The sequence below is a fragment of the Nannospalax galili genome, unplaced genomic scaffold (genome assembly GCF_000622305.1).
Source record: "Nannospalax galili isolate Female #2095 unplaced genomic scaffold, S.galili_v1.0 scaffold591, whole genome shotgun sequence".
NCBI lineage: Eukaryota > Metazoa > Chordata > Mammalia > Rodentia > Spalacidae > Nannospalax > Nannospalax galili.
Window position 1 is genome coordinate 3,087,473 of NW_008330926.1, and position 25,248 is coordinate 3,112,720.

Genomic DNA, 25,248 nt, shown 5'->3' on the forward strand with positions numbered 1-25,248 from the left:
TTCCTGCACGAGACCTGTGTTTGAATCCCAGCACCCACATGGCAGCAGACAACTGTCCATAACTCCAGTTCCAGGGGATCCGACAGCCTCTTCTGTCCTCCATGAGCATTGCACTACATGGGTGCACTTACCTACGGCAGGCAATACACGCATACACATAAAAACACATTTTTTTTAAAAAAAGTATTTATGGCTGGGCTAGGCATGCCTTTAATCCAAGCACTTGGGAGGCAGAGGCAGGGGGATCTTTGTGAGTTGGAGGCCAGCCTGGTCTACATAGTGAGTACCAGGACAGCTGGGGCTACAAGGAGACCCTGTCTCAAAAAAGGCACGCGCGCGTGCGCACACACACACACACACACACACACACAGTATTTAATTTTATGTGTATGACCATTTTGCCTACATGTATATAGGTGCAGCCATGTTGTACAGTGTCAGTGGAGGCCAGAAGAGGGTGTTGCATCTCCTGGAACTGAAGTTACTGACAGTTAGCCCCATGTGGATGCTGGGAACCAATTCCAAGTCCTCTGCAAGAGCCAGTCAGTGCTCTTCACCACTGAGCCATCACTCCAACCTCTGTTAAAAAACTACTTTAAAAATATTATTTTGAGGGGGCTGGAGAAATGGCTCAGTGGTTAAGAGCACTGGTTGCTCTGGCAGAGGACCTGGGTTCAATTCCCAGCACCTGCATGGCAGCTAACAACCATCTGTAACTCCAGTTCCAGGGGAGCTGTTGCTTTCTTCTGACCTCCACAGGCATTGCACAACACGGGTACTTACGTATATGCGGGCAATACAGTCATACACATAAAAATAATAAACTATTTAAAGATGCTATTTTGAAATCAGTCTGTATCTTTGAACCTACTGCTAATCGTTCTTCTAAATCTTGTACACATTAATCTCTTCATCCATGGTTTACCCATAGATATTTGTAGCATTGGAAACATCAGACATTTTGGTCATTTAAATAATTTCTTAATGAGTTGGATGTTTATTGTTGAATTCCAAACAGTATATATGCAAAACTTGACTATGTAAATTTGTGAAAGCTTTAATAGTGAATTTAGGTTGAAGAAATAGATTTTGTTCAAACATCTTACCGGTTTTATTCCAATTCATATTTGGCACCGTGAAAATCCCCCCCCCTTTTTTTTTCGGTCTGAGACAGGGTTTCCCTGTAGCCCTAGCTGGCCTAGAACTTGCCCTATAGACCAGGCTGGCCTTGAACTCACAGAGATCCACCTGTCTCAGCCTTCTGAGTGCTGAGACTAAAGGCATGGGCCACCACTCCCAGCTTGAAAATTCCCTAGTTTTTAACCTGTAACACTCAATACCTCAGTGAAGTAGGTAGGTGGAATCTGGTTTTTAGAGGTTTTGTTTCTTGAGACAGGGTCTTAAACTACATAATCTAGCTGACCTGGAACTCACAGAAACTCAAGTGCTGGGATTAAGACATGAATGACTAAGGCATGCCTAACTTTTCATATGTTCTTTTTTTGTTTTTTAGTTGCTTAATTTTCCTTTAATGGAGAGAGAGACAGAGAGAGAATGAGAATGAATATGCATAAGCAGGTGTGCATGTGCCATAGCTCATGTGTGAAAGTCAGGGGACAACTTAAGAAATCATTTCTTTCCTCCTGCCGTGGGTTCTAGGAAACCAACTCGGGTCTTCAGTCTTGCTTAGACAGCATTTTATCCATGGAGCCATTTTGCTGGCCCATGTTTTCATTTTCTTTGTTATTCTGCTGCCTCCCTACACACGGACGCTTACCAGTAGCAATTTTCTCTATTGGTTCTGATACCCATTTGACCCTTTGCTCACTCCCAGGCATCTGTAAAAAAAAAGTATTTCTTTTTTATAGTAGATTTCTTGCTACATGACTTCATAACAGCTTCTTGGTCTCCACTTACTTCTTTAGATAAAGTAAGGTTTCTAGCTTCTCATCCCAAATCCAGTTATATTCTTGTTTTCTTTTTCAGTTTTCTGCCATTCTTACCCATGATTTTGTCTTATGGTTTTACCATTTAAGTACCATCTGTACCATCTTTTCGCCTTTTTGTTTAAGTTGATACACATTTTCTCAAAGCCTATCTTTATCCTAAAAGTTCATCAAATTCTGGGCAAAATTCAGAAAATATAATCAAAACTACTTCCAAAGCTTCCTCACATGTCCAAGTTCATTTTTAGATCTTATCTCTCTCTCTGGCTTATCCCAGTTTATGATACTGTCCTTTTCCGTTTCCCTCCTTAGTAATACCGTTTTCTTCCTTACATGAAGTGCTTTATTTCCAACAAGAAAAAAAAGATTTACGTGTAGTAATCAATATACCGTTATGTTGAAGTCCAATTTTATTTAGGCTTATCTTTTATGATTTGCTTATAATTTCTACTTCATTTATGTGATGTAATTTCTATATCTAGGCCATCATCTGAGTGATGAGACCCTAATAGTGTTTCTTACCAAAAACTTGAGCACTGAAAAATTTTCATCTATATTCCTTATTCTTACAATGTACTTCATTATATCTTTATACTAAATTGAAATGAGAAATGGTAGAAACTTCCTAATTAAATAGTTTTGTTTGTTCTCTATGTGCATGTTATCTCTGTGCAAATATAAAATGTTCTTGAACTTAAATACGTATAAATACCTTGTTCTTTGAAGAATGAAGTCTTCACACATCTTTCCTAAAGATCTAACCTAACCATAGTTGAAATATGGGTAAAGATTTTTCACGTGCTAGTTATAGCAATAACGTAGTAACTCCCCTTAGAAAATAAATTAGAAGGACCAAAAATTAAGTAGGGGGAACAGAAAACTGTTTTTTCCCTTGGTAAAGAACTGAACAGAAAGCCAAACAGCTTCTGGTGCTAATTCACATATTGGGCAAATCTGATATTACTGTGATTTTTAGGACATTATCCCAATTCTAGAGAAGCTAAGGTGAAGAGTAGTAAGTTAAAGATTCATTTCAGGGGACTGGAGAGATGGGTCAGTAGTTAAGGGTACTGACTGCTCTTGCAGAGGACCTGGGTTCAGTAACCAGCACCCACACGGCGGCTAACAACTTTCTGTAACTCCAGACCCAGGGTATCTGACACCTTCTTCTGAACTCTGTGGGCATTGCAGGACACTGGTACACTTATATACGTGCAGGCAATACATTCATACATATAAAATGAAAATACATAAAAAATTTTTTTAAAGAAAAGATTCATTTCAGAGAGCAAGTACTATTCTACAAGTGCCTTGATACACTTGTCTTAAGAGAACACCTTAATTTTATTCTCTTTGTGTTTAAGATAAATAATTGATAACTATTGGTTAGTTTTAGCTCCTTAATGGGCATATATATCAACCCTACTTTAATTTTTATTTTCAAATTGAATGTTAACTTAAAAACGTCATATATGTCTTTTTGAGACAGGGTCTCCCCGTAGCCCCATCTGGCCTGGAACTCACTATGTAGATCAGGCTGGCCTGGAACTCAGAGATCTGCCTGCCTCTGCCTCTTGAGTGCAGCGATTAAAGGCATGTACCACCACGCCCAGCTTATATAAGTATTTAACATCTTTTTAAAAAATTCACAATAACACTGGATGTCTTAGCTCAGTGCCTTGGCAGTTTCAATCTCTGACATTTAAAAAAAAAAAAAAAAAAAGAATCCTATGACTAATATAAGGAACCTGCAGTAGTTATTAACATTTATAAATCACTTTGAATATTTTAAAGTGATTTTAGTATTATATTGTCTCATTTTTTAACTTAGCACAGATTTAGAGTGCCCTAATAAACCAAAAGGTTCAGATGTATTTACTTGCATTAATCCTGCAGTTTAATTTGTTATAGATTGTAGAATCAAATCCAGGATGTTTTTCTTCATACTCTATATCCTTAACACCATACTATACTCAACCCTGCATTTCATTTTGCTGTATATTTTGAAATATAGATATATTGGTCTCTGTTGGGATAGACATGTTAGTTCTTTCTGAATATTATCTTATTCTTCACTAGTCACCCAGCTGCATAATGGAATTTGCAAGACAATATATTTATGGCAGTATTGGACATGATATTTTTAGATTTCATATGACTTCTGCTGATAGGCCAATTTTAACATACATTGTACATCTTTAACAGGTTGCTATTTCTTGCTCAAAATTTGCAGCATCACTTCCAGTCTTAAACTTGGTTACTTTACATCATTGGGTAATGTTTTTTTCCGGTATCCTCATCCTCTTACTGATTAGCACTGTTTTTGAATATAATCTCTGGGAAACTTAATTCTCTTTAACTATGGAATATTATTGAGAATAGCTCTCTACTCAGTATGAACAGGGAATTCTAACATACTTTTAAAAATGAAAAATAAAAGCCTTCCTGAACGAAGTTTTATTTCAGTCTCCTATTGAATCCTAAGAATGGGCTGCTGGCCTCCATTACTTTCAGGAAATGAAAAATGGCTCAGAAGCTAAGTGAGCTAAGCCATCTCTCTCTCAATTGTTTCAGTTTCTCAGGAATTGCTGTACAATGCTGCCAATAACGATCTCCGGGGATCTGACCCCCATTCCAACCTCCCACTGCCTCCTCAGCAGCTCCAGATGCCACCAAAAGAAGGAGCTTTGAAGAAAGTGCCTGTACCCTCTTTTACCCTGAGGTGGGTGAGGCCAGGCAGGGTGATTCTCAGGATAACCTGATGATCAAAGGTATAGTTGAAGCCTTCATCAAGACTTTCTTGAAGATGACCAAGAAATTTGGGAAAACTTACCAGATACTCTAGGGTCTGAAGATGGAGCTCAAGAATAGACAGCATAAATGTCATCTGATGACATTTATAACCCTAAATAAGCTCCTTGAGGACAGATTATTGTACTTTCTCTTTCTTCCTACCTTCATAATATCTAGCCGAGCACAGAACATATAAAATATACCCAATATATGTTAGTTTATGACCGAGAGAGAAGACTTTACAAAAAGTGCTCTCAATCCCACCCCCTTTTCCTCTGGCACTTAATTTACAATTGTTTGCCCATTCATCTGGATTGATGATATCTCAATGATATCTCAAGCTTCTTGGCCACTTGTCTTATCTTGGCTGCATGTCTGGGTAGAAAATACGTATCTGTCCCACATATGAAGTTTTCAGTATTACTAGTTAGCCTTCATTGATACCTTGACTTTTACATCTTAGATGTTTTGTTATATTATTTAGTTCTATAGTGGAAATCTTATCCTATCTGAGCCATATTCCATGGGACTTACTGTACACTTACTGTAACTTGGGTTTTCAAAATCCCTTTTGTATTTGTTTTCAAGATTCAAGAGTAAACAGCCTTTGTTCTTGATTAGATCTTTTATCAATCATCACTGTTTTTTAGAAGTAGGATGTACATAACAACATGAATTTTCCCAGTATCTTAACTTTTCACTCTTGAATAGCAAGGCTAATTGTAGCTCACCTGGGTGATGCTGCCAGTAGCTTACTAAAAGAATATTTACAGTAGGTAATTTGAGCTAAGACACTAAAAAGCTCATAGTCTATTGTTTCTCTTAGAGAAAGGGAAATACTAGAAATTTAGTTTATTAATTTCTTCTATATTATCCTTCAGTGATGTAGTCACTTCTTCATTAAAAAGTTAGATCTTACTTAGAAGCAAATCCAAATGATCTCATCTTCAAGCATTTGATTTCTTACATCTTTTGTGCCTCCATTTATATGTTAAAGCTTACTTTAGAAACATTTTTTTTTTCAAAGTGAATATTTCAGAGTGTTGCTTATTCTTTTGACAGATACAAAGTGGACTTCATTATGTATTTTCAACAGCTGTTTTTTTAGATTGGAAAGAAGAGAATATTAGAAACAAGAATGTTTTCTGCAGGAAATGAGTCTTTCCTCAACAACATAATTTTCTCCTGAGCAAGAGATATATTAAATCATGCTGCATCAATTTGGGGTTTTGCTAAAATTATGAGACTTTTTACAAGAAAATTGAATAAGTTAACCAGTTTCTTCCAGAATTTTCTATAAGAAAAAAAAAATACAGTGTGAAATGGTTTTGTGGATTGGAGAAGGTATTGGACTTGAAGTCCATCCTTTTACTTTTCATCTTTGGTTCTATTAAATGAGATACCCAACTTGGATCTACTTTTCCCATATCAGCTATTCCTAATTGATTGTATTAAAAGTTTCATTTGTTGGTTCATATGATTTGTTTTAATATAGAATAAGAATCAGGTTAGAATAGTGCTTTTTTTTTAACCAATAAATACTTTAATAGTATTTTATAGTCATAGTACATAAAAATAACTTGTGATTCAGTATTTATTCTTCCCTTATAGTTTTCTCTCTGCTAATATAACAGGAATTATGAGAGACCTGGGATTCTGTCAGTAACATCTAGCATAAGGTTTATCCTCCGCTTATTTTCCTTTAGTTGTGAGCTTACAAGTCATGTTGTTACAGAAAATGGTAGTGACAGCAACTAAAATACACAGTTCTAACACAGCATGGTTTGGCACTTTGGTAGTCCTGAATTTTCCTATGATTTCTGTCCTTTTCTTTCTTTCCAGGTTCCCAGTCAACTTCAGATAAACCCTCCCAGCGACCATCAGAGAGCACAAACTGTAGCCCTACCCGGAAAAGGTCTTCATCTGAGAGTACTTCTTCAATGGGTAAGTGCTATTTCATATATATATATATATATATATTATTATTATTTTTACTTTATGTGTATAAGTATATTGCTTGCGTGTATGTAAATGCACCCATGTCGTGCAATGCCTGCGGAGGTCAGAATAGAGCATTGGATCCCCTGAAACTGACAGTTGCTAGCTGCCATGTGCGTGCTGGGAATTGAACCCCTGTCCTCTGCAAGAGCAATCAACACTAAGCCATCTGTCCAGCCCAAGTGCAAGTAGCTTTTACCAAGTTCTTAGAATAGTTTCCCATTTGGTACTTGTGAATGACAAATCTATGTAAAGGAAACAAAAAAACAAACAAACAAAAAATACAGTTTTACCCTTTAAAAAATTTAAATGCAGAGGCAGGTGGATCTCTGTGAGTTCAAGGCCAGCCTGATCTACAAAATGAGTTCTAGGACAGCTGGGGCAACAGGGAGACCCTGTCTCAAAAAAACAAACAAACAAAAAAAATTGGGTCAGGCGTAGTGGTGCACACCTTTAATCCCAGCACTCAGGAGGCAGAGGCAGGTGTATCTCTGTGAGTTCGAGGCCAGCCTGGTCTACATAGTGAGTTCCAGGACAGCTGGAGCTACAGGGAGCCCCTGTCTCAAAAAGACCAAAAAAAAAAAGTAATCCCAGCACTGGAGACACTGAGCCACAACAAATATTGCCATTAATCTGAGGCTGTATTGGGCTACAGAGCAAGACCCTGTCTCAACAAAACCATAAAATCCCAAACATATATAACATATATACGTATATATAAAATTGACTGAGGAGCTAGATCAGTAAATAGAGTGCTTTCCTAGCATGCATAAAGCCCTAGTTTCTTTCTCGAGCACTATATTGTGATCCCAGCCTGGACTACCTGAGACAGTCTCAAAAAAAAAAAATATTAGAAACTAGCATATTAAAACAAATTGAAAACTATATATGCCAAATATGTGTGATGTGTGTGTATAAGATTCATTACCATTAAAATGACAATTTTTTTCCCCAAACCAATCTGTAGATACAGTGTTTTTCTAGTACAATTCCTATAAGATTTTCATATAAAATGACAGGTTGATTCTAAAATGTATTTCGTTTTATTTATCTTTTTTTAGGTAGGTGTGTGTGTGTGTGTGTGTGTGTGTGTGTGAGCACACATGCCTTGTTGGACATGTGGTGATCAGAAAACAACTTAGAGTTGGTTTTCTCTTCTGTCATGTGGGTATTGGGGATTGAACTCAGAATGTCAGACTTCACAGCAGGTGCCTTTACCTGCTGAGCTCTCTCCAGCCCTGATTCTGAAATGAAATGGAAATGAAAGTACCCAGCAGGTATAGTACCTGTGATTCCAGTACTGGGGAGGTCAGGCAAGAGATTTGCCAGGAATTGAAGGCCAGCCTGTCTGTTGAGATCCTGTCTAAGAAAGGAGGGGCTAGGAGTATAGATCAGTTGATAAAGCACTTGCCTTTGTCCCTGGGTTCATTCATCAACACCACACTGGGTCAGTGGGGGAGGGAATCTAAAAAGCCAAAGCAATTTAGTTCTTTGAGAAATACAATTAGAAGACATCTGTTACTGTGACTTACTATGAAGTTTAGGGTCGGGGAGATGTCTCAGTTGGTAAAGTGCCCGTGGTACAAGTCTGAGGTACTGAAATGACTTTCCAACACTTGTATAAAAACCAGGCATAGCACATATTTCTGTGACTCCAGTAAAAGGGGTGTGGAGGCAGACCCCTTGGAGCTCATTGACTAGCCAGTTTACCTGAAGTGATAAGCCCCAGGTTCAGTGAAAGACCTTGTTTCAAAAAGTAAGGCAGGGAGTGAGGAAGACATACAACATGAATTTCTGGCAAGTATCCACACACAAACATACGTGCACACATGGGTACACCCCTACATTAACATGTACATACAGCACATATACACACATAAAGGCAGTATGATCTTAATGAAAGACTAGACAAATTATTATCAAAATTAGGGTCAGAGTCTAGTCCCTGACAGCTTTCTAACAAGTCAGGTTTGGCTTTCTGTCCTCAGTAGACCAATTAAACAAGTAGTGGTGAAAAGAAGAAAAAGGAGATTAATTCTGCATGGCCACATTTAGAAGAGTTCTGGTGACACCCCCCCCCCCCCGTCCCCCAAGGCCATCTTCAGACTCCTAAGATGAGGTTTAAGTTTAAATAGATGGTAAGAAATACACATAAAAAGCAATGATTCAGGTTCTAAAACTATAAAACTTAGAGGAATCCATAGGAGAAATTCTTCATAACCTTGAGATATGCAAAGATTTCTGAGCCAGATTGGGGGCCCTAGTATTCTTGAGGCTGAGGTAGGAAGATCACTATGAGTTCCAGACCAACCTGGAGTACATAGAGAGTTCCAGTCCTTGCCTAGCATCATGACACAGACCTCTAATCTGAGCACTGGGGAGGTAGATACAGGAGGATCAGGAGTTCAAGGCCAGCCTAGGCTACATGACAGCCTGTGTTAAAAAAAAGAAACACTACTAACAAAAAGAAACATTAGGGCCAGAGCGATGGCTCACTAGTTAAGAGCACCTACTGCTCTTCCAGAAGGCCTGGGTTGAGTTTCCAACAGCCACATGGTGGCTAACACCTGTCTTTAACTCCAGTTCCCTCTTCTGGCCTCTCTGGACACCAGGCACATACATCGATACTTACATACATGTAAACAAAACACTCATACATGTAAAATAAAAAGAATAAATCTTGAAGAAATAAAAAAGCAGCAGCATTATTTTCCTGCAGATGGTCACTTACATCTTAGGTGACTGGACCTATAGTTTCAGTTATAACAGAAGCTGATGCATGCCTTGCATGTGCAAGACCTTAAGCTCAATTCCAAGTATTGAAAAAAAAATTTTTAAGGAATAAAATTTTAATTATCATTAAAAAATAAAAAAACTTTTTGTTGTCATCATTGTCATTGTTTTCAGCCTTGTGTTACTACAACTAGAGAAGTTGTGGCAGGAGGATAACCTCAGGTTTGAAGCTAGCCTGGGCTACATAATGATACCCTCTCTCCAACTAGAGATTAAAGCCTGGTGTAGTGGTCTGTAATCCTAGTCCTTAATATGCAAAAGTTCAAGGGCTGCCTTGGCTACATGAGACCCTAAAAAAAGAGAGCAGTCTCAGGAAGAAGAAGGCAATAAAGAGGTAGAGAACAGGCAGCTTCAACAGTCAGCCAAATGATATAAAAGGAATGAGCAGTGCAGGTTTTTATGGGCTAGAAGGAAATCTTAATGTTCAGCCTATGTATATAATTGCAAAATTTTCTAAGAATTGGGTAGACATTTCTAAGAATAGGGGAGGAGGAAGAGTTTGACAAAATATAGCTCTTTTGGAACCAAATGACAATTTGGTAGGAGGTACATAAATGAAACTGTAGCTATGAGATGCTAATGAGATCTCTGACTGATCTTTTGTGTCTTAGAGTTCCCCTCCAAAGCACAGCCAACAGCAAACCTTGTAGTTAGATAAGTCCATAACCACTGAGTTAAGTATTAATATCCAGGGGGCTGGAATGCATACTGTTCTTACACACGACCCGAGTTTCATTCCCAGCCTAGATAGCTCATAGCCACTTGTGACTCTGACTCCAAGGCATCTGAAGCCTATGGCCTCCTCATGCACCTGCACTCATGTGCACATACCCACATATAAACATATACATAATTTTTTTAAAAATTTTAAAATTTTTAGAAAAGAAATAAATGTCCAGAAATTTCAACAATTCAGTGGTACTACATTCATTCGTTTTAGCAATACAAAGGCATTGGGAACAGTAGAAAAGGAATACTGCAACATTAATGCTTCTCAAAATGATGATGTGTAAGTGTAATCAGGCTTTTTTTGTGTATTTCATACAGATTTTTTTTTTTGAGACAGGGTAGCCCCAGCTGGCCTGGAACTCCCTATATATATGTAGACCAGGCTGGCCTTGAATTCACAGAGATCCGCCTGCCTCTGCCTCCCAAGTGCTGGGACTAAAGCGTGCTCCACCACAGCCAGCCTAGAAAATCATCCTTATACCCCATCCCTGCTTCCCCTTTGGCACCCTCCCAACACCCCCCCACACACACACACACACTGGAGTTCATATGAACATTCTGTCATTTGTGTTAAGGCCTATCAGTGCAAATTCATCCATTGGGGTTTAGTCAGCCTATCTAGAGTTTCTCCCTTTAAGAAGATCAGTTCTTCCTCACCCAGCAATAATCAGCTGCCAATAATTCTTCGACTAAGATTGGGGCTTGCTGTTCATTTCTACAGTTCTGTGCTGGGTTTTGCTGCCTAAATTTGCATAGGTCTTGTGCATGCTGACCTTGTGCATTGGTGAAGGGTCCCTGGCGACTGTGGTACCACTTCCATATGGTCATGCACCTCCTCCCTAGCTCTTACAATCTTTCCACCTCCTCTCCTGCAATGATCCCTGAGCCCTGGGTGGGTGAACCTCAATATAGGAGGCCTGTGCAAGGATCTACAGTCTGCCAACTCTTATTCTCTGTGTTTTGGCCATTTATGGCCTTTTGTATTCCTGGCCCTCTGTTACATGAGGGAGATGCATTAGCGTTCTCTTCATCTCTTGTTCTTTGTTCCGTGAGTCTTAGGTGTAGAGGTTGCATTCATGTAATCAGTTTTGTTAATGCAAAATCCTGGGCTCCAGCATTTTCAGTAAGTTCAGCTACCTGTCCGCAGTCCTCCAATTAAGGAGACTTATATTGGTTAAAAAAAAAGTTCAGTATGGAAGAGGAGTTCCATCTTCAGAGTCCTGAAATGAGCTTAAGGTTTAAGTAGATGAAGAATTGGGGATGGGAGTTATGTATCAGGCATGGTTGATGATGATCTCAGTTCTGGTTCTGCACAGTGGTTCAAAATGTCTTTATTGATTAAGGGGGAAAGGTAGATCTCAGATGATTACTTTTGCTCCAGGATACAAGTCAATGAGAGGTTTAACAGACAATTCCTTGAATGATTGATCTGCCTCTGTGCAGAATTAAGTATGTAAACCAAAGTAAAGAAGACAAGTGAAATGAAAGTAGAGACTCCAGGCTGTAACTTCTGGGTTTAAGTATGGAGCAACTTTTTTTTTTTTTTTTAAAGCAAACACAGCTTCTAAGTGCCTGTCTCATGAATATAACCAAATAACTATATACTCCATCTTTCCATTTATATGAATCCTAGAAAAGCAAACTTCATATTAAAAGGAGGCAGAACTGGCGGGTTCCTCTTACATCTTCCCTCCCCCTTTCCCCTCATCCTGTGTCTATTATTGTCTGAATGAAAAGATACAGAGAACTGGGGCTGGAGAGATGGTTCAGTGGTTAAGAGCACTGACTGCTCTTGCAGAAGACCCGGGTTTGAATCCCAACACCCACATTGGTGGCTAACAACTGTCCATAATTCCCATTCCAGGGAATTGAATGCCCTCTTCTGAACTCCCTGGGCATTTCACAACATAGGTGTACTTACATATATGCAGGCGAAACACTCATACACATAAAAATGATAATAACAGGGGCTGGAGAGATGGCTCAACAGTTAAGAACACTGGTTGTTCTTGCAGAAGACCCAGGTTTGAATCCTAGCACCCACATGGCAGCTAACAACTGCCTGTAACTACAGTCCCAGGGATCAGATAACAATAATAAATAAGATATAGAGAACTTTTTATAGACTGTTGGAAATGATTTTGTTTTTCTATGTTGAGTGGCAGAGAGGGGTAATATATGTTTTTTGGGTCAGAGGCTGGGTCCTATCAGCCCTAAAAAATTATGAGTCTGCCTGCCACCTGTCATCAATAAGCCAATTAAAGACACAATAGTTGTGGCCGAAGAGATGGCTCATCGGTTAAGAGCACTGACTGCTCTTGCAAAGGACCCAAGTTCAATTCTCAGTACCCACATGGTGGCTAACAACCATCTGTAACTCCAGTTCCAGGGGAATCTTACACCTTCTTCTGACCTCCATGGGCACTGCACAACACAGGTGCACTTACACACATGCAGGCAATATACTCATACACATTAAAAAAAAAAAAAAAAGGACGCAACAGTGAAAAGTGGAAAAGGAAGGGTTATTTAGTGTGGCTGCACTGGAAGGAGGAACAGAGATTCAGTTACTGCCCTCACCCTTGTTCATTTGTGGGGGAGGTCTTAACTTGATGTTCCTGGAATTATTAGAAAAAAATTCCAATATAATCTGATAATAGATGAATCTACAGTGCTAGTACTTAATAAAGAAATATCTAGAATAATATCACTTTTTTTGCGTTTTTGTTTTTGAGCAGGGTCGGTTAGCCTCAAACTCACTATGAAGCCAAGGATAACTTTGAACTTCTGATCCTCTAGCCTCTACCTCCCAAGTACCAAGATTGACCCCAGAAATTGATGCATGCTAGTCAAGCACTCTGAGCCCTAGCTCTAATACCATATTTTGCTTTTTCAATTAACAAATTTCTGTGTGTGTGTGTGTGTGTATTTGTGTATTTGTGTGTTGTGTATGTATGTACATGTAGACCATTAGCGGAGGATACCTTTCAGAAATCAATTCTCTTGTTCCATGTAGATTCCTGGAATGGAACTAAGGTTATAAGGCTTGCACAGCAATCACTATTTTTGTTGAGCCATCTTATCGACCCTAATTTTAATATTTTTAGACACGGTTTTGCTATGCCTGGCTGGCCTGGTACACTACTATGCAGCCCAGGACTGACTTGAAACCTGCTGCAATCCTTTGAATGCTGAAGTTACAGCTGTGAGACACTATGCCTGTTATCTAATAACACATTTTAAAGACATGTAGATAAGCCAGGTGTATATAAGCACACACCTTTACTCCCAGAAGCATGTGGATCTCCATGAGTTTGAGACCAGCCTGGTCCATATAGTGAATTCCAGGCCAGCCAGGGCTACATAAGGCATCTTTGAGGCCTTCAAAACCATGCCACATCTAAACTGACAGTTTCTGCTGCCAGCTTGAGATGTAGCACAGGTTTCCCTTCAGTGATGCTGATCTCTTGACCCATTACAACTGCTTTCTCAACACTGGCCTCAATGTTCTGCCTTGAAATTTTCTCTGCCAAGTAAATTATTCTATTATCTTTAAATTCAACTCAGGTTCTCACGGTACAAGCAAAATGAAGACAGATTCTTGGCTGGAATATCATCCCAATTTGGTTCCTGCTAAAGTTCTTATTCACCCTTTGAAACCTCATGGGGCTGTCCTCTTTCTCTGGGCAGTCTTATCTTCCAAGCTTCCCCCAGACAGGCCTATTAAGTTTTGCTTCTTCTACTATTGTTCTAGCCCCAAATTCCAAATTCTTCCATAGTCCAGTCACAAAATTGTTTCAAAGGCCTAAGAGACTGCCAGATTTATTGCCACAAGATCTCTACTCCTGGTAGACGATTTTTTTTCTAGTTTTTTTTTTTTTTCTTTTTCTTTTTCTTTTTTCTGTTGCTGTGATAAAGCACCCTGACAAAAGAAACTTAAGGGATGAAGGGTTTGTTTTAGCTTAGAGTTCAAGGTACAGTCCATCATGGTAGAGAAGTTAAGGCAGCAGGAACTTGAAGCAGCTGATAACATTTTATTCATAATCAAGAAATAAAGAGATAAGAATACAAGTTGCTGCTCAGTTCTCTTTCTCATTTGATACAGTCCAAGATCCTAGTCAAGGAATGAGGCCAGCCACAGTACAATAGCAGGTGACACCTTAGTTAACACAATCAAGATAATCCCTCATATTTGTGCTCAGAGGCCCACCTTCCAGGCAGTTCCAGATTTTGCCTCTTAAACAATCCTAACCGTCTCAGGGACTTGACCAGTTTTCAACTGAATTTTTAAATTTTATTTTATTTGTTTATTTTATCTGTATGAGTGTTTTGCCTGCATATATGTAAGTGTACCTGTGTTGTGCAAAGCCCACAGAGACCAGAAGAGGGTGTCAGATCCCCTGGAACTGGAATTATAGATGGTTAATCTCCATGTGGGTGCTGGGAATCAAACCCAGGTCATCTGGAAGAGCAGCCAGTGCTCTTAACTGGTGAGCAATCTCTCCAGCCCCTTGAACTGATTTTTGTAATATTTGAAATGAGCATAGTTTACCACAGAATGTTAAGCATTTCCCAGGTTAATTATAGGGATAAAAAGTTGCCACATGTTCTCACAATGATCATAAATTTTTTAATTTTTATCTAAGGCCACTTGTTTTCTAGTATTTCTGTCAACATATACTCTAAGCAGTTTATACATATGTTTGTCTTTTTATCTTTGTTTTGCAAGGCTGGGGATCAAATCCAGGAACTTGCCTAACATGGGCAAGTCCCTGCAAAAGAAAGACAAAAGGTAAGTTTAGATCTTTAACTGTGATGTCCCTTAATACTTCCTTGTCTTTGTCAGTATTGATAGTCATTTAGGGGGCAGTTGCAATACTTGGGAGGCCTAGGCATGAGGATCAGCAATTCAAGGTAATCTTCTAGTAGGATTACCTCAAATATAGTAGGTTCAGGCCATCCTGAGGTTTATAAAAAGACTGCTTTTAAAAACATAAAAGAGGGGCTGGAGAGATGGCTCAGTGGTTAAGAGCACTGACTACTCTAGCAGAGGACCCAGGTTCACTTCCCAGCACCCACATGGCGGCTACGAACCATCCTTAACTCCAGTTCCAGGGGAATCTGAAGCCCTCTTCTGACTTCCGCGGCATTGCACAACACGGGTGCTCTCACATACATGCAGGCAATATACTCATACACATAAAATTAAAAATTTTTAAAAATATAAAAGAAAACTTGCCAGGTGTGGTGGTGCTCGCCTTTAATCCCAGGCAGAGGCAGGTGGATCTCTTTGAGTTCAAGGCCAGCCTGGTCTACATAATGAGTTCCAGGACAGCTGGGGCTACAGGGAGACCCTGTCTCAAAAAGACCAAAAAAAACAAAAAAAAAAAAAAAAAAAAAACATAAAAGAAAACTAAAAAGAAAGCTGGTTGTTTGAACACATGCCTATAATCCCAGCTCTCAGAAGGATCACTTCAAGTTCTTCATAGTGAATTCTAAATCCAGCCAGGACTGCATAGCAAAACATGGTCAACACACACACAGAGGCATAATGATTTAGATAACTAAACATCTTCAATTTTTGTCTGTATGTGGCTGTCTCTTTTAGTGAATGGAATTCCTTCACGAAGTCCCAGATTGGTTGCTTCTATGGATGACTCTGTGGATAGTCTGCTGCAACGGATGGTACAAAATGATGACCAAGAGCCCACGGAGAAAAATATTGATGCTGCAATTGCAACTGTGTCTGTACCACCTTCCTCCAGTCCAGGCCATAACCATAGTAAAGAACGAGCCCTAGGCAAACCAGAGGGTCTTCTAGTGCCAGCAGTCCCAGCTGACTCTTGTAGTAATAATGCTCCACTCCTTTCTGAAAAATTAACAAGCAGCTGTTCTCCCCATCACATTAAGAGAAGTGTAGTTGAAGCTATGCAGCGCCAAGCTCGGAAAATGTGCAATTATGACAAAATTTTAGCTACCAAGAAAAACCTGGACCATGTCAATAAAATTTTAAAAGCCAAAAAACTTCAAAGGCAGGCCAGGACAGGGAATAACTTTGTGAAGCGCAGACCAGGTCGACCTCGAAAATGTCCCCTCCAGGCTGTGGTATCAATGCAAGCATTCCAGGCTGCCCAGTTTGTCAACCCAGAACTGAATGAAGGTGAAGAAGGATTAACATTGCATCTAAGTCCAGATACAGTTACTGATGTGATTGAGGCTGTGGTTCAGAGTGTGAACCTTAATTCAGAACACAAGAAGGGATTGAAGAGGAAGAATTGGCTATTAGAAGATCAGACCAGGAAAAAGCACAAGACAGCACCAGAGGAACAACAAGACAACAATAAAAGGTAATTTTTCTTGATGCTATTTAAATACAGCATCCTACTTCTTTTTATTTATTGTATGTGTGCATGCTTTATGTGTGTGAGGGTCAGAGAGTAGGCTGTGGGTTCTCTCTGACCTTGTGGGTTTCTGGGCATCAGACTCAAGTCATGAAGCTTGGCAGGAAGTCCCTTTACCTCTGAGCCATCTCACCAGCCCCAGCCTAGCTCCTTAAAACTATGATGTATGCTGACTCTTAAATCCTTCTGCACTTTAAAAATCTTAATCTTAAATACTTTTACACTATGTAAAAATGGTTTTTGTCAGAGGTTCTTATGCATGCCAGTGATTGAGAAAATCTGAAACAGTATAGTACGGAGTTTTAAGGTCAATCTGGGTTAAAATGATAGGGCTACCCTGAGCTGCATAATGCACCTAGACCCTGTCTCCAAAAAAAAAGCCAATTATGGTGGCTCACACCTAATATCAGGAGGTTAAGGCAGATTGTCACAAGTTCAGAGCCACCCTGGCTACAAAGTGAGACCCCTTCTTGAAAAATAAAACACACAGGAAAGAAACAAAACAAAAACCTTGTTCTCATTTATAGCTGTCCCAAATTATAAATATTTAAGCAATGACAGCAATCTAAGTCCCTTACTTCATAGATGAATATATATCAAAGCACAGACATTGTTTATCCAGTATACATAGACATTAAATTATTTTTTTCCCTCTGTGCACTCAACTTTTTATCCTAACATCAGGTACGTGTTTAAATATTCCAGCATACTTTATTTATTCACTTGTTCTTAGGCAAAAGGTCAGAAAGCTATATTCCATTTATTTTCTTTCTAGCATATTAAAGCCAGGTGTGGTGGCACATTCCTATAATCCCTGTACTTGAGAGGCAAAAGCAGGCAGACCTCTATAAGTTCAGTGCCGAACTGGTCTGTATAGTGAGTTCTAGTGAAACACTCTCTCTAAACAGAAACAAAACAGAGAAAGAGAGAGGGAGAAAGAATAAAAATAGGTGGGAAGATGGCTCAGCAGTGAAGCATGCTTGGTGTTCTTCCAGAGGATCAAAGTTTCGTTCCCAGCACCCATGTCAGTTACTCACAAGTACTTATGACATCTAGGGGATCCAACACCCTTGTATGGCCTCCTTCTGCACCTGGACTCAGATGCGCACACCCATACACAGAAACCCATACACATAATTAAAAATTATAAAATAAACTTTAAAAACAGTCTTCAATATTAAGTTCCTGGTCAGCCAAGGCTACATAATCAATCCCTGTCTTAAAAAAAAACAAAGCCAAGCAGCTTAGTGGTGTTGCCTTTAACCCCAGCACTCAGGAGGCAGAGGCAGGTGGTTCTCTGTAAGCTTGAAGTCAGCCTGGTTTATGTGGTAAGTTCCAGACCTGCTGGCTACAGGAAAACCCTGTCTCAAAAAGAATTAAAAAAATTTTTTTTTAAATCTTTTTGTATATCCCAATATTCTTTTTTATTATTTTTCTAATAGTGCATTTGTCTGTGTGGGTTTTTTTGTTTTAAGTTTTTTTGAGATAGGGTCTTCCTGTAGACCCAGCAGGCCTAGAACTTGCTATGTAGACCAGACTAGCTTCCAATCTCAGAGATTTGCCTGCCTCTGCCTCCTGAGTGCTAGGATTAAAGCCATGCACCATCACTCCCCATGTTGAGTGTTTTTTTTTGTTGTTAACTGTTATTGAGACAGAGTCTCATGTAGTTCAAGCTGCCCTCAGCTTTGATCTGTAGCCAAAGGTTACCTTGAACTTCTCATCCTACTACCCCTACTACTTAATTCCTGGGATTACAAGCTTGTGTGACCATGCCCACAATATAGTGCTGAGAATCAAACCCAGAGCTTTATATATTATATATACTCTGCCTACCACTGACCAGCACTCACAATATTTAACCACTTTTACATGTACATTTTGGTGGTATAAAATACATTCATTGGTGCTGAAAAGATGACTCAGTGGTTAAGAGTTACCTGTTCTTACAGAGGACCCAGGTTTGAATCCCAGTACCCACATGGTGGCTAACAACCATCTGTAATTCCAGTTCCAAGCGATTGGACTCCTTCTTTTGTCCTCAATGGTCTCTGCACATGGGTGCACTTATGTACATGTAGACAGAGCACTCATACACATAAAAAAATAAAAGTAAAGCAAGACAAAATTATATTCATCATGTTGTGTTATCTTAACACCCTCCATCTTATCTTATAAAACTGAACCTCTGTACTCATTAAATAGTAACTTCCTTATCTTCCCTTTGGCCAACTTCCTAAAAACTACCATTTTGTTATCTTTCTTTATAATTTTGACTATTCTGAGTGCCAAACCTGGGTCTTCTGCAAGAGCAGCAAGGTTTTATACAAGCCACTCATGAAAAGTGAAATCATTCAGTATTTGTGTGTGTGTTGTCTTTTTTGTGTGTGACGCCTTATTTCATTGATTTTAAAGTCCCCAAACAGGAGTCTCTGCTTTGTTAGTTCTGCCTGCTTTTCTGATTCATGACTTTTCTTTCTCCTTTTCTTTCTCTTTTTTTCTAATACTGACCTGAGCCTAAGTTTTCTTTCTTTTTGGGCTTTTTCACTCTTTCTCTGAAGCTACCTCCCTTTTGCTACTTATCAGACATCTCTCCCTAACTCAAAAAGACATGACTTTCTTCTCCATCTCCCTCCTTTATAGCCTGCCTGTTCTACAGTTATTCTTTAAACTCTAATAAAATTGTCCTTGAATTTAAAAAGAAAAAAAAAATCCTCAAAGATTTCATCCATGCTGTGGCATATGACATTTCTTTTTGAAAGTAAAAATATTCTATCATGTCTAGAACACATTTTACTTCATCATTCATTGAACAGTTACATACATGGGTGGCTTGTATAAAATCTTTTTGAGGTGCTAGAGAGGTGACTCAGCATTTAAGCAAACTTGCTGCTCTTGCAGAAGACCCAGGTTTGGTTTCCAGCGCCTATATCAGGCAGCTCACAACTTCCTGTCATTTCAGTTCCAAGGGATTCCAGCACCCTCGTCTGACCTCCAGCCTCTGTAGGTACCAGGCATGCATGTGGTACACATAAGTATACATAAATAAAAATGAAGTTTAAAAATGCTTTCGAGACCTTGTCTACATCATATGATAATTTTGTTTGTAATAATATTTTTATTTTTCAGGAACCATCACACTGTTTTCCTTTGAAGCAATACCATTGTCCATATCTACCAGTAGTATATAGGGGTTCCAGTTGTTTTGCACACTTAGCAGCACTTACTGGTTTTATGACAGAAACAGTCCTAGTGGTTATGAATTGATGATCTTTTGTGTGTGTGTGTGTGTGTTTGTGCACATGCAAGCATGTGTGTTTATGTGCATATGTATGTTGACACCCATGTAGAGGTCAGGGGGCAACTTGTTGGTTCTTTCCTTCCACCATATGAGTCCTGAGAATTGAACTCAAGTGAGACTTGGCAGCAAGTGCCATTATCCACCGAGCCGTTTCATGAGACTGATGGTTTGTTCCTTCGTTCCTTCCCTCCCTCCCTCCTTCCTGCCTTCCTTCCCTCTCTTTTTCCTTACTTCTTTTCTTAGGAAAGGCTCTCACTATCCCTGACTGGCCTAGAATTTATTATGTATACCACGCTAGCCTTGAACTTACAGAGATCTCTCTGCCTCTGCCTCTCAAATGCTGGAATTAAAGTTGTGCGCCACTGTGCCTGGCCTCAGTAAAACTTAAAAATAATAGGTGAGAACAGTTTTTCACCTTCTGGTCAATAAGATAATTATTTCACAAGATATCAAATTCAACAACCATAATGATACTCTGAATTTCTGTAGATCAAACAACATCTTGACAAACACAAAGAGTAGCTACTCACTGGAAAGGAATATTTAGAAGACATACTGTTCATAATTATTGGTATTCAGAGTCTATAAAAGGGGGGTTGGGGATTTAGCTTAGTGGTAGAGCGCTTGCCTAGCCCTGGGTTTGGTCCTCAACTGAGGGGCAGGGGACAACAAAATAACAACAACAACAACAACAAAAAAAAAAAAGACAAGGCAGAGGCAGGCAGATCTCTGTAGAGAAGCTGTGTTCAAAATGGTGCCGACCGCCTCAGTGGGAGGAGGAGCTAAGCAATTGGACCAGGGACAAAAAATTAAAAAAAAAAAGTGTAGGTAATTGGAGACTAACCAGGAGGAAAATGCGTGAGCACCTCGTGATCACCATAGTAGTGCATTGAAAGGAGCCTGCATGCTCTATGTGACCTTCCACAGGATTGGAGGATAGGTTCCCGCCTATGCTAATGATTGTGGTTTTTGCCTTTATAAGCGTTGTAACACTTACAATCTGAGAGTCTTGGGGAGGCGGGCGAAAGGGTGAGCAGCACACTTACCTCTCTTCAGCCCCCAGCCCCCATCGCTGAACTCCACGTCCTGCCTCGCTGGCGGGGCGGAGGCTCGGCAGATCTCAGTGAGTTTAAGGCCAGCCTGGTCTACATAGTTAGTTCCAGGCCAGCTGGGGCTATAGGGAGACCCTGTCTCAAAAAGAACAAATTTTTTTTAAAAAGGGAAACAAGGTGTGGTGGCTCACATCTATAGTCTATACTCATGATGCAAGTGCAGGAAGATTATTCCAGATTGGAATCTAACTTCATCTATATAGATAGTTCCAGACTAGGCAGGGCTACAAAGCAAAACTGGTCATAAAACAAAAAGTAAACTACAAAGAAATAAAAGAGGTGGAGGCATTCAGGAGTTGAAGACCCATGTAGTGAGCTTCACCCATATAGTGAGCTCAAGGTTTCCTAAGATACTGTCTCAGAAAGAAAAGATAGCTGGGCGTGGTGGCACTTGCCTTCAATCCCAGCACCCAGGAGGCAGTGGCAGGCAGATCTCTGAGTTCAAGGCCAGCCTGGTCTACATAATGAATTCCAGGACAGCTGGAGTTACAGGGAGACTTTGTCTCACAAAAAAAAAAAAAAAAAAAAAAAAAAAAAAAAAAAAAAAAAAAAGAAAGAAAGAAAAGAAAAAAGAAAATTCAAGGTTCTGATCATGTAGGTCAGTTTGTAAAGTACTTTTCTAAAATGGGATTGATCTCCAGCACAGTATAAAACTGATGCACACATATAATCCAGCACTCGGGAGGCAGGGGCAGGCAGATCTCTGTGAGTTCAAGGCCAGCCTGGTCTTCATGAGTTCCTAGCCAGCTGGGGCTACAGGGAGACCCAGCTTCAAAAAAAGAAAAAGAAAAAAAAATTGAGTCTTAAGCTTTCATGTGCTTATCGAAATACACCATAGCAGCAATATTACTCAGAATTGAACATGACAGCCTTAGTAGAATGAGTTCGGCTCTGCATGAGAAAGAAATGATAGAAACCCAGCCTGAATATTAGAGCCTGAACAGGGTCAGAAGAGTACCACTCTAAAGAGTCCTTCCTGAGTGATTTGTCAGGGACCAACAACAAGGTTATGAAAACATCCATCATTGATCTGCTCTCAAAGAAGGTAATGAAACTCTGTAAGTAGACATTTGCTTGCTTGCTTATTTTTGAGGTAAGGTCTCACTAGGTTGTTTTGATTGGCTTTGACTTGTAATATAGACAGGTCTTGAAATAATAAACCTCTTGCCTCAGCCTCCCAAAGAGTTAGTATTATAGGCCTGCAGAGCTAGACCCAGTAGCATTTGCTTTGCTTTCTCTAATTGAAGCATTACTACTTTGAAGAATTTCTGTATGTGTCAGGATGGCAGAAAACACTTGTTTTTTGGCAGGAGCGTGGAATATAATCTAAAACAGGAGTGAAAACTTGACTGGTAAGAATGCCAATGAAAAAAATGTCTCATAGCCAAGTGAGGTATATCCTATGCATGTATACATGACTTTTTGTTTTGAGACAGGGTCTCTGGGTATCCCCAGCTGTCCTAGAACTTGCTATGTAGACCAGTCTCGCCTTGAACTCACAGAGATTCACCTGCCTCTGCCTTCTGAGTGCTAGTATTAAAGGCTTGAGGTCGATGCCTGCCTGGTTTACATAGTGAGTTCCAGGCAGCTGGGGCTACAGGAAGACCCTTTCTCAAAAAGACCACACAATCTTGGGACTGGAGACATGGGTTCGTGGGTAAGAGCCCTGGCTACTCTTGCAAAGAACCCAGGTTTGGCTCACATCATCTACATGGAGGCTCACAATTGTCTTTAATTCCAGCTTCAGTTCCACAGGATCCAAAATCCTCTTCTGGGCCTCCAAAGGCACTGTATCTACTTATATAAATGTAGATAAAACACTGATACACACACACACAAATAAATAATAATTTAAAAGTAATAAAATCTTTTTAAAAGTACTAATAAATTTTAAAAACATGTCAGCAGCATAACTAGGAATGGTGGCCCATCCTTCTAATCCCAGCATTAAGCTAACTGAAGCAGCAAATTAGTATGTGTTCAAGGCCAACATATTCTACATAGTGAGTTTCAGACCAGTTTAGGCTACTGAGTGAACCCGTCTCAAAAAAAAAAAAAAAATCTAATATCAGGGCTGTAAAGATGTATTAACAGTTAGTATGCTTCCTATGTGAGCATGAGGAGTTCAGATAACCCAGAAATGCATATGAATGCTGGGTAGGTGTGGCTGTACATCTAGCCTCTGAAGGCGAGCTGGCTAGCTAGACTAGATATTTTAGATAGCTTTGGATTTGACTGAGAGACCCTGCTTCAATGAATAAGGTGGAGAATGATCAAGAATGATTCCCAACGGCAGCCTCGGGACTCTACAAGCATGAGCACAGAGGCTGGAGAGATGACTCAGAGATTAAAAGCACTTGCTGCTCTTGCAGAAGACTCAGGTCCAGTTTTCAGCACCCATATCATGTAGCTCACAACAACTTAAATGTCTGATGCCCCCTTCCAGCCTCTGTTGTTATGAGGCATGCACATGGTACACACATACACATGCAAACAAGACACTCATATCCATAAAATAAAAACAGATCTCTTTAAAAGAAAACACATAGGCAAATACATATTTGTACCACATACCCATACACAAAATGGTAATAAATAATAACAATAAATAAATTACAATAGTAAATGGAAATCAACCTTTGTTCATGTCTTGGAAGACAATATTGTTCAAATGCCATATCCAGTGTAGTACAAGGATTCAGGGAAATGTCTATCAAACTCTTAATTACATTTTTCAGAAATGGGAAAATATTTCTTGATTTGAAGGCATTCCTATAATCAGGAAGCTAAGGCAGGAATGTTGCCTGTTCAAGGCCATAATGGGTTATGTAGTGATACCCTGTCTTAAATAACTGGGGTTAAGGGACTATAGAGATGTGTCAGCAGTTAAGAGCACTGACTGTTTTTGCAGAGGACTGGGGTTCAATTCCCAGCACCCCATGTAGTGACTAACAATCACCTGTAAGTTCCAGGGGATCTGACACTCTCTTCTGACCGCTGTAGGCACTGGAGGACATGGGTATACTTTCACACTTGCAGGGAATACACTCATACACATAAAATAATTGGGGTTGGTAGTACACATCTTTAATCACAACACTGGAAAGCAGAAGTAGATGGATCTCTGTGCATTCAAAACGAGCCTGGTCTGCATAGAGAGTTCTTGGCCAGCCAGATCTATATATTAAGACCCTGTCTCAAAAAACCAAAAAACGAGAAATAGGAATCAGTCTGTTCTAAATATCACATAAAATCTCAGAGCATCTGATAGCTGAAGCAGTATTGAAAATGAACAAAGTTGCAGCAATTATACTTTATTAAGAACTACACTATACAAAACTGGAATAAAGACAAGAAGAATGATAGACTAGAGCATCTAGAAATAAGCATAATGAAATGCTTCAACAATGATGCTATCCTCAGTTGGGCATGATTGTGCATTCCTATAATCCTAGCATTTGGGGGAATGAGATAGATAATCTTGTGTTCAAGGCCAGCCTGGGCTGTATAGTGGGAAGACTCTGGGTTTAGTCACTCATATTGGGGGTAAAAAAATGACAGCAATAGTCATTGGAGAAGAAATTGTCTTGCTGATGAGAAAACTGGATATCCACATGTAAAATTAAAAGCATTCTGACTCTTTTACCCTAATACTTTTTTTGGGGTGGGGCTTGGAGGTTCAGTCTCACAGAGATCTGCCTGCCTTGGCCTGACCTCTTAATTCTTTTTTTTTTTTTTTTTTTTTGGCCTTTTTGAGACAGGGTCTCCCTATAGTTCCAGCTGGCCTGGAACTCACTATGTAGACTAGGATGAACTTGAACTCACAGAGACCTGCCTGTCTCTGCGTTCCCAAGTGCTGGGATTATAGGCGTGCGCCACCATGCCCAGCCCAACTCCTTAATTTTTTAAAAAATTAGTTTGCCGGGCGTGGTGACGTATGCACTCAGGAGGCAGAGGCAGATGGATTTCTGTGAGTTCAAGGCCAGCCTGGTCTACATAGTGAGTTCCAGGACAGCTGGGGCTACAGGGAGACCCTGTCTCAAAAAGACAAAAAAAAATTATTTTTGTGTATATTAGTGTTTTGGCTGTATGAATATAAATGCACCCATGCATGCAGTGCCCAAGGAGGCCAGAAGAGGACGCCAGATACCCTGGAACTGGAGTTTGAGAAAATTGTT

At 39.7% G+C, this 25,248-nt stretch overlaps 1 protein-coding gene across 2 annotated transcripts in view; it reads left to right on the plus strand.

Annotated features, from left to right (window-relative positions):
• Nucleotides 1-25,248, plus strand: part of Ash1l (ASH1 like histone lysine methyltransferase) — a 176,026-nt gene that overhangs the window by 61,851 nt on the left and 88,927 nt on the right. The window contains exons 4-6 of one of the 2 annotated variants that reach the window (XM_008854069.3): nt 6,582-6,683; nt 14,989-15,051; nt 15,868-16,606. In XM_008854069.3, the coding sequence (XP_008852291.1) occupies nt 6,582-6,683; nt 14,989-15,051; nt 15,868-16,606 (904 nt within the window). The remainder of the gene's footprint in view (nt 1-6,581; nt 6,684-14,988; nt 15,052-15,867; nt 16,607-25,248) is intronic. The other variant, XM_008854077.3, reaches the window with a different exon arrangement.